Source organism: Melampsora larici-populina (assembly GCF_000204055.1).
Source record: "Melampsora larici-populina 98AG31 unplaced genomic scaffold MELLAscaffold_38, whole genome shotgun sequence".
In the NCBI taxonomy this organism is placed as follows: Eukaryota; Fungi; Basidiomycota; class Pucciniomycetes; order Pucciniales; family Melampsoraceae; genus Melampsora; species Melampsora laricis-populina.
In genome coordinates this window covers 623,612-634,282 of record NW_006768802.1, presented here as the reverse complement: position 1 = coordinate 634,282, position 10,671 = coordinate 623,612, and the positions used below count along the sequence as shown (strand labels likewise).

Below are 10,671 nucleotides of genomic sequence, written 5' to 3'. Positions count from 1 at the left end.
ACGGAATTGTCGTCAAGATTTGAAAACACGGTGGGGAGATGCGTTACCCTTTTTAGTCATGTCCAAGGTTCCCCCAACCCCCACGATAGTTTGACCCATGATTATATGAATCTGGGAAGAGAACGCCCTAGATTGTAAGTGATTAATTGATTGAATAAGATTGTACCAATTGTTTTGGAATGGTGAAATCGAGTTATCCTGACAACTGGAGAGAAAGAGTTGAATCTGGAGAGAGAACGCCCTAGATTGTAAGTGATTAATTGATTGAATAAGATCGTACCAATTGTTTTGGAATGGTGAGATCGAGTTATCCTGACAACTGGAGAGAAAGAGGTGAATCTGGAGAGAGAACGCCCTAAATCGTAAGTGATTAATTGATCGAATAAGATCAAAACAGAGGTTTTTGAATTGTGATATTGGATTATCCTGACGACTGGAGAGAAGGAGATGAAAGTTTGAATTGAATTTGATACGTCCACTGTTTGTTGGACTGTGAATCAGAGAGATTGGCGTATGATCAGATCGAAAGGATCCATAGTGCCAAAAGGGGGAGAACTGGGTGGGGGGGTTGGTATGCTGAAAGTTCAAGAAGAAGCCACCTGTGTGTACTTAAACCTACCAAGTGTATTGGATGATAAACCTAACTGTATCATCCAATGTAGTCCGCTTACAAGCATGTAGAATTTCCTAGATACATAGATGATTCTTGGGTAACCTCAAAATAATTACAAGTCCCCATTCCTTAAGGGGGGGGGCTTGTACCCGTTGAGCACCCTTTCACGAGTATATCACAACATCTCACTACTATACAAGAACACTCACGACTACACCATCAAATATCACTACTACATTGCAAAATCACGAGTACAATGCTCAATCTCACGACTCAACATCAGGAGTAACGGGCGTGATATTTCATCTTACTTCCTAATAGATGATCTCACGCCTACACCTTCCCATTTCACTACCTAACAAGCAAATTCACGAGCACACCACCTCAACTCACTAGCATACTACCCAACTCACGCATGACATTCAGTATCACGAACGCATCTCCCATTTCACTACCATACAACCCAGCTTACAATCTGGTGAAACTCTCACTACCTGATACCCATATATCACGACCACATCTATCCCCAACCACCATACAACAAAACAACCCTAACATACATTCTGACGACCCCTTCCTCCAACAAAACCTACCTACTAACCAAACCACCCCATTGCCAACTCACTCGACTTCTTCCCACATACGGCTCAATCAGCCTCTCAACATCCTCTCGACACCCATCAAGCCTCACATCTCAAATTCCAATCACTGCTGGACTTACTCAGCTATGTTGCGATCAGGAAATCCTAGAAATCCACTTCCGCCTGCATCATCCACCGAATCGGATGATTCAGAACACAGCCATACCACCACCCAACGTCGAACTACCAAGACACGCCGACCTCGAGTTCCCAAAGCACGGATCGGTCCCTCTGCATCCTCTGCATCTCAACCTAGACGTAACAACAAGCGACCTCGCCTCGCGGACGAAGACGAGGCCGATAACGATCACGAACACGACAATCAGCCTCAATCAAACAACCCCGACGACATAACCCCCAACTTGTCAAATTATCGGCAGCTAGGTCTTCAATGGGGACAAGTCTACGCTGACGAAAGACTTGCAAACCTCGGTGTCCCCAAAACCAATCGGCCATCGGCGAAAGGAGTGTTTGAAGCTCAGTGCCTCCAAAACCAATACAACCTGCATAAAACTATGCTCTGCATAGCTTTAAAATGTAGCCGCAAGGTGATGGATGAAGTTTTGTAAGTTCCAACATCAAATACCTTCTACAAGCTCCAAACATGTATTTATGATGCTTTCCTTCCATTGACAGGTTGGAAGGACCCTTGTCTCGCGAGCCCAACATGTATACCAACTACCAGACTTATAGTCTCGCAGCCACCAAAACCACCAGTACACTTTTTATTTATCTCATTTTGCGGTAATTGATTTACACTCACTGACCAATCCTTTCCATTTGCCATCGTCAGTGCCAGGCAAAGCTGTATCCGACGGATTTGCAGAACGGAACACCACAGTTGGTACTACTTGGTCTACATACAACAAAGACGAACAAGCTGTTTTCACCCCGAGGCTCTTCGAACCTTTGTGTATAGCGACTAGCGAGGCCTATGCCCTCACCCAAACTCCACTAGGGATCCCTGCAGCCCCTTCGCTCGATGAAGAAGTACCTAACACGGCGACTTCAAGTATACCAGCTCAAACAGGGCTTACTCCCCTCAGCAAGGATGAGCTAGAACAATACGTGCCAATATTCAAGCGCCTGGTTAACCTTCGCAAAGTATCACTTGACGTACATGAAGGACGTCTCTGGAGGCATCGTGGAAAATCAAAAAACCAAACTTTGGAAAAGCTTTGATTGCACGAAATTAGTAAAGTAGTTCATCAGGTTAGTTCATTTCTTTCCCTGAGACTTTTCTGGTTACCGGCGGACTCACATCCCTCGCGTGACAATACAGCTCCACCTCCTGAAAAACCACTTCAACCTGCATTTCCACCTTTTGCTAGGATGTTGGACTCCTGGATTACCTATTAAGCGAGCGCTTTTCCAGGAGGAGTACAGCTCTTCTCCAAGGTGGGTCCGGATGCAGCAAAAGACACATCTCTTGGAATGTTTCACTTTTGAAGCAACCAAGGCTCCAGAGCACCTTTGCCAGAAAAAAAACGAACCCAAGCCGATATCCGAGGCAGCTGCACGTCAATCACGATTACGAGCTGACCTTGCTCTTGAGCTCAACAATCTGATCGGTAAGTACCTCATGACCTCCATTTCTCTCGACTCAAGTTTCCAGATTTAGCTGATTGCAATATTAATAAAGCACCCTACCTACGTGGAGGCTATACAGGGAAGGGTGATGCGCATCCCAAAATTTCCAACTTGCAAGAAGCTTTCAAGAAGAAAGAATTTCGTGGTGAAGTATACCTCACCTTCAAGCGTGCGGACGATAGCCAAGTCTCCGATCTGATGCTGGAGAAAGGCCCCAGCTCTTTGACAAACAATGAAGTCAAACTATGGCTTGAGGATATCAAATCAAAGAAATACACTATTGTTACAGTCGATAAACCATCAAAGAAAAGAAAGAAACAAATCTCAGCCCCCCCTGCAAATAGTCATGTTGAACACTCACCCAAAAACAATGCAAGTCCAGACTCGCTTGATTCCAATTTGGACAACATACAAGACAACCAAAAAGAGAATCAAGAAGTATTAAATAGCTTGATTCCTAGTTCACCACTCCCTGCATTAGAAGTGTAGCAAACATTTAAATCGTCAATAAACATGTTGCCTCATGAATTTGTTTCTTTATTCTGTTTTTTTTAATATTCAACTTTTACACTGATTCAAGTTTTACACATGTTCATAATGCAATCTATTATTGTATTGTCTTGAAGAGAGAAAAAACGTCCCACAGTGCCAATCATATGATAGATATGCCTCTCAATCGCATTCTAAGAGATAGATCTCTTTTCAAGTGTGAGAGTCCAAATTGAAAAGAAACAAATCTCTATGAGAGCTCATTATCTGGAACAATACCTCCCTTTAGTTTGATCATGGACATACCAAGGCCTTTCTTTCCCTCCAATTCCATTCGACTTCTCAGAAGCGGAATTATCAGGTTTTCGATTGCTCATCTCAACAATGTCTTCATGAAGAAGCGACCAAAGAACAAGTATTCGATTTCCAAAGTTAGAAAACATCAAAGAAGAAGAAAAAACACATTGTATCTAACGTAATTGAATTGTTTTGAAAAATAACCAAGAAAAACTTTGAAAAATAAACAAGAAAAACAATTCAAAGCACACAATTGGATCAATATGTAGTTAGAGCGATTAAAAGTTTCAACCAACATGTTCTTGATTCGTCATGAATAGGAGAGGGTGGGAGCCTACAAGGAGTTGGATTCTTTCGATTTCACAAAGACCAAAAATGATTCAAAGAAAAAGTTGGATTTTTTCGATTTCAAATAGACCAAATGATTCAAAGGACATACTTTGATCAAGGATGTAGCAGGAACAATAGATGAAAAGATCCAGCTAATACCTCTCACTCTTCTCACTCTTTCTTCCACACCTTCCCTTTGCCTTCCAAGATGTCATTACAATCATATATTTTACGCTCACAATTGGAGCGAAAGTTGAATTGTTTCCTCGTTCCAAAGTTTGCTGCTGCCCGTGCTATGCTAGAGGTAATTTGGGATGAGCATCCCAATCGCGTGTAGTGTATCTTTGTGCCATCTTGCCGTACGATCTCTTTTTCCAAGGAAGGAAGAGTCTGGTGGAAGGTACTCTTCCCACTCCAAGATATTTGTACTACATATTTTGCCCCAAAGTTGAAGGCGATTCTGTACTCTGGAAACAGGAAGAACCCTCCTTCTAGCCAAAAACCTTCAGCAGTAGTAACAATTTTTCGACTCACTGAGTCCATCGGATACCAAACACAATAAACTTTCCCCTTATCATTATCGGTATGAGGGTTGTTGAAAAAATTATGAAAGGTGAAGGCGAAGTTCCCTGCAAAGTCTTTAGGGCCTCGAGGTTGATCCTTGGACACAGCAGTCATTGAAGGAACTCTAAGAGTTTTGAGCTGGCTTCTGGCGGTGGAGAAAGCGTTGTCCGCGAAAGTCTCGTATCGTGCCCCGGCATGCTCTCCATATATCGGAAGTTCACTAATAAATACTTTGTATAGCAAATGAGATGCACTATCACATGGGATGTAAGGAGAATAGAGTACATCGCGTTTAAACCCTGCACGACATCCAAAACAGTACATTTTCCCTTGAATCAGCGCCCCATTGGTAGTTACCTGCCGCTTGCTCTTTTTAGATGGTTCTTCTATCGCAGCCTTGGTAATAGGTGGAGGAGAATCATCAATATCAGAGTTTCCCAGTGATGTCAGAGGAGATGAAAGTCCATCGTTCAAAGGTCTAGTATTTGTCACGATAAGCTCTAATTCATGTTTAAGTGATTTAATAGGTAGGCCTCCATTCATAGGGTTGTCGTCCTCCGTATCAGATGAAGGAAGTGAGGTAAGTGGTGAGTCTTCACCATCATTCAAATAAGTCCGGTAAGCTGAGAGTAAGTCGGCTATTTCAATTGGTACCTCGTACACATTTGGAGTTCTTGAGATCGGTGAGATCGGGTCGCATGTAGCCACTTCTTTAAGGGTTGATTCGTTGTTAGGTACAGGGTTGACTAATCGTTCTTTCACCGGCGATTCATGGTTATGTACATGTTCAACTGAAGGCTCAACTGGCGAGTTGGGTTTATCGTTGGAAGTTGAAGTCTTCTCTAGAATGATGGATTTTGATGTTTTTGCTCCAGAAGCTCGGGGAGTTGGCATACGCTGGAATAACTGCGTCGCCATCATGACAGTCTCCACATCTTGCTGATGTTCCTGTCGTATTTCAGGCTTCATCGTCTCAAGGTCCTCAAATTGATAGGTACAAATCAATTTTTGAGATTTCCTATCCACAAACTGGCCATGACCGCGATCATATATGTAGTACAAATTGGATACTATATCCATAGTCCTCTCATAGTCATGGATTGGTAAGACAGGATCATCAAACCTTCGAAACTCCCGTTTGAATGATTTCCCATCCTTATTGTTTTCACCGACAGCTGAGAGGTCAGTTCGGCGTTCATGAGTTGCTTTGGTGGCTCGTTTGAGATGGCGTCTGACATCATGCAAATAAAGAAAAGTCAGTGGTGTTAGAGTGGTTAGGGAGCATAAGTGTCCTGATTGAACTTACGGTTTTCGCGCGCAACGCACCTTACCGGGAACTGGTACAATACTAGCCTCTCTTCCCACCTCTAGGTCATACAGAGATGGTAAGGAAGCTGGAGCTCTTTGCCTTTTCGGGTCATAAGAAGTTCAGTTATTGAAATTATATACACAATATTGCTACCTTATGAAAAAACCCTTACCGTGTTTTTCCATTATCCAGTCGGTCTGTTACTCCCAATTCTGGCTTTCCTTCGAGGTCCCTAGTATAGTATAAAGTGATAATGAGTAAATTTATCCAAACAAGCATACCTTGCGATGAATGAGAATACTCTAAACAAAAGTTGATTGAAGAGCTTACCCTATATCCCCTTTCCCCAGTACGCTATGTAGTTCTGTCTCTACCTTTTCCTTCTCTGCCTTTGCAACCGCTTCCCTGTACAAAGACAATCAGTCATCTTGACAAATTTGAAAGACTACAAAACAGGTCATTTTGTTCATTCTTACTTCGCTATCTTTGCTTTCTTATATTCTTGGGCCATCTTCCCGGAGCCAAATGGTTGGCACAAGGGGTTAAGCCAATGCTCGCTTTGAGGAAATCCATCGGTGCCCAGTAACTCGTGTGGTACTTCCACAAAGGATTTGGGACATTTGAAGGGAGGGGGAAGCTACAGGTAGTACATCATTAGCTTGACAGGCTGGGTTCTTTCGAACAAACTGTATATCTGACTTACATCATCGTCATTATAACCCTTCTGCCTTTTAGAATCAATCGGTTTCAGACAGTCTGACAGATATCTAACTCCAGGCATAGGATTCCCTACGGGCTCAATACTTTGAAACACATAGGTTGCTCAGTAGTCATTAAAGAATCGAATGATTTGGATTAGTACCTTACTTTTTTTCTGGATATTTTCCTCGTAAGTGTTCAGTCCACCCAGGAGTAATATCGGTCGGCATATCCCTGTGGTTCCATGAAGACCACTTAGCTCTTGACTTACTCCAAGGACTTCGTAAAGAACAAAAGGTGAGAGCCAGCTTTCAAGAAGAGAGTTTTGTGAAGTAGGTGGGGCACGTATTTCAAGGTGTACGAAGGCTATCTATGCCATGCACACCACCACTTTCACGCCACACTCCTCTTTAGACTGGCTTCTCGGCCCAAGTATCTGATAAAGCCTTCATAATGAAGTACTGACCGATTTCAAAACTGATCAAACGACTGAAAAAGCAAACAAGTTCATATCAGTTTAGGGATTGGTTTATCAGAAGTAGTAAATAAACAAATACCTACTAGCACGCGCGAAGATCTTCACACTGGAGGTTTCGTAACCTAGATCCACTGGGACAAACATTGATACATGTCAGGTTCCACAAGGGTGAGAGCCAGCGTTCGAGAAGAGAGTTTTGTGAAGTAGGTGGGGCACGTATTTCAAGGTGTACGAAGGCTATCTATGCCATGCACACCACCACTTTCACGCCACACTCCTCTTTAGACTGGCTTCTCGGCCCATGTATCTGATAAAGCCTTCATAATGAAGTACTGACCGATTTCAACTCACCAGAGGATAACAAACTGATAAAACAACTGACAAAGCGAACAAGGACACATGAGTTTTGGTATTGGTTTTCCAGAATTAGTAAATAATAGAATACCTGCTGGCACGTTTGAAGATCTTCAATAAGCTTGCACACTGGAGGGTTCCACGGCCAACGATGAAACCAAGTGACCTAGATGAAGTGAGACCAAAATTGAAACCAGTCAGTCGCATTTGGACATTTCGATAAGAGGCGTAGTATTTGAATATGCTCGTAATATCAATGGTATATCGATGGAAGTTATGGAAAAAAATGACTGTCACGATAAATAGAGAGCCTTTGGGGTCTGTTCATTCGATTAACCTAATTGAATTCCTGCAGAGACTTTCGATATCTGATGTAATCGGTGTCGAGCCTCGATAGATTGGCACCTAGTTACTTTAATTAGCGGACTAAATAACAAAATCCAATTAGCATCCACATTTGAAAATTGGTATGAGTTGTAGAAAACGATAGCTTACCTGCAATCGCGAACTCAATTGTATGTGATTAAAAAGGCAGATCCTAAAATGAAGTTCGGGAGTATGGTGAGGTGAAGTGATGTTTGGAACGTGGGCCTCGTTTGAGGGCAAAAATAGATTGGACTGACAAGAGAAATGGAGAAACCTGACTTTCTTGTTCAGTCGCATGGAAGAAACAGGGACGTGACATGTGTGATATGTTATTTTGTACACATATCACAGAGGGTTGCCGTGTACATACATGTGAATCACAGTTGATTGCAGGTGACACTTAAACCTCAAACCTCAACCTCTGTCACGAAAAGGGGACAGAAATTGAACTAAGGCATTATGTTGACCTCACTTCAAGCTGATATAATGGCCCTGATGACTGAAATTGTGGGTGTAGCTCTGTGTGGGGTATGTACATACAAGTGCCATACCCCATGTGACACGAGGAGCATTTCTCAGTGGAACAAGGGTCAAAAAGAACCGTTTACCTTTTTGAACTGTGATATTGAGAATGAAACATGAAGAAGGGGAGTGATCCACCTTTTTATTGATGTTGAGGAATGCCAAGTGGATTCTTAAACAAGTGATCATATCCAGATTCCACAACGAGAAGTGACTTTGCATTGCCATTAGGGTAATTCGAGATTGAGGGGTAATTGAGATAGGGGTACATATAGGTGCTGCATATCCTCAAACTGAGGATATGCATCAAAGAAATGTATATTCTGAAAGCTCGAATGACACTGATTATTTTGGTAACCTCACCAACTTTGACGTACTAACACTGAGGAAGTTATTGATGATTTTGATTGTGAGTGGTAAATAGTATTGCGGGAAGGGGTTGAGCTGGCATAGACATTCTGGTTGGTGTCAGTAGAGTCCAAAAATTGGGTTGGCTGATAGGCCAAACATGAGTGACAACAATGGTACACTTACTTTGAGATTTGGAAAACATTTGGAAAATTTATAAACAAATCATGTTTTTGTATTCAACATGACATATAAGGGTATACCCAGAAATTATTCACACTTGTTGAAGTTATTTGTGGGTGGGCATAGTCTCAAAGTATTATTTCTGAATGCCCCAACATCACTGACTACAAAAATGCATTTGATTTGAAAATTGAACAAGATTCCAAAAAGTTATAAGACTTTCAGGTTTTTGTATACAACAAGTCATATGCACGTGTACCCATAAGAAATCACAATTTAACAACATTGTATTTGAGTAGTAGTAGTGTCTTAAAGTACCATATCTGAATGCCCCAACATTACTGACCAAAAAAATACACTTACTTTGAAAATTGAACAAGATTACCAAAGGTTATAAGACTTTTAGGTCTTTGTATACAACCAGTCATATGCGCGTGTACCCATAAAATATCACAATTTACCAACATTGTATTTGGGTTGTAGTAGTGTCTTAAAGTATTATTTCTGAATGCCCCAACATCACTGACTACAAAAATACACTTACTTTGAAAATTGCACAAGATTCCAAAAAGTTATAAGCCTTTCAGGTTCTTGTATACAACAAGTCATATGCGCGTGTACCCATCAAAAATCACAATTTACCAACATTGTATTTGGGTTGTAGTAGGGTCTTAAAGTATTATTTCTGAATGTCCCAACATAACTGACTACAAAAATACACTTACTTTGAAAATTGCACAAGATTCCAAAAAGTTATAAGCCTTTCAGGTTCTTGTATACAACAAGTCATATGCGCGTGTACCCATCAAAAATCACAATTTACCAACATTGTATTGGAGTTGTAGTAGTGTCTTAAAGTATTATTTCTGAATGCCCCAACATAACTGACTACAAAAATACACTTGCTTTGAAAATTGCACAAGATTCCAAAATGGTATAAGCCTTTCAGGTTCTTGTATACAACAAGTCATATGCACGTGTACCCATAAGAATTCACAATTTAACAACATTGTATTTGAGTAGCAGTAGTGTCTTAAAGTAGCATTTCTGAATGCCCCAACATACCTGACTACAAAAATACACTTGATTTGAATATTGCACAGGATTCAAAAATGCTATAAAGATATACGTGGTTTTGGTCCACCCTTATATGGGGGGTTGTATACAAAACCTCACATTCTTTATAAGAGTTTTGGAAGTGGTCCAAGTCTCAAGGTAGGTGTACCATTATTTAGGTCTCACTGATGAAAATATTAGACTTAATCCGAAATCTTTACAACATTGAAAAATGTCATAAAGACATATGTTGTTTTGGTACACCCTTATATGTCATGTTGTATACAAAAACATAAATTGTTTATAAATTTTTCAAATTTTGTCCAAATCTCAAAGTAAATGTACTATTCTTTTCAGTCATGATTGGGCTTTCAGAAAACCCAATTTTTACACTCTACTGACACCAACGAGAATGTCTATGCCAGCTCAACCCCTTTCCGCAATACTATCTACCACTCACAATCAAAATCATCGATAACTTCCTCAGTGTTAGTACGTCAAAGTTGATGAGGTTACCAAAATAATCAGTGACATTCGAGCTTTCAGAATATACATTTTTTTGATGCATATCCTCAGTTTGAGGATATGCAGCACCTATATGTACCCCTATCTCAATTACCCCTCAATCTCGAATTACCCTAATGGCAATGCAAAGTCACTTCTTGTTGTGGAATCTGGATATGATCACTTGTTTAAGAATCCACTTGGCATTCCCACCATCCCACATTCAATTTTGACTTAGTACTCCATCCTTCCCTTCCAAACTGACAATTTGAGTGAGAAAAAGTTCATTCACAGTAGCAAGAGCGCTGGATTGGAAATTATTTTCTAC

General features: G+C 41.0%; 2 protein-coding genes across 2 annotated transcripts; one reads left to right on the top strand and one right to left on the bottom strand.

Annotated features, from left to right (window-relative positions):
* Window positions 1–1,340: 1,340 nt before the first annotated feature.
* Window positions 1,341–3,333, top strand: MELLADRAFT_65964 (uncharacterized protein; the record flags this gene model as incomplete). Its single annotated transcript, XM_007413736.1, has 4 exons — window positions 1,341–1,819; window positions 1,956–2,370; window positions 2,537–2,825; window positions 2,870–3,333. 4 exons carry the CDS (start codon window positions 1,341–1,343, stop codon window positions 3,331–3,333), a joined length of 1,647 nt encoding a protein of 548 aa, XP_007413798.1.
* Window positions 3,334–4,741: 1,408 nt separating this feature from the next.
* MELLADRAFT_65963 (uncharacterized protein) lies at window positions 4,742–6,260 on the bottom strand (the record flags this gene model as incomplete). The annotated part of the gene is made up of 7 exons (XM_007413678.1): window positions 4,742–4,744; window positions 4,882–5,327; window positions 5,523–5,755; window positions 5,831–5,932; window positions 6,006–6,065; window positions 6,115–6,135; window positions 6,208–6,260. 7 exons carry the CDS (start codon window positions 6,258–6,260, stop codon window positions 4,742–4,744), a joined length of 918 nt encoding a protein of 305 aa, XP_007413740.1.
* Window positions 6,261–10,671: the final 4,411 nt, after the last annotated feature.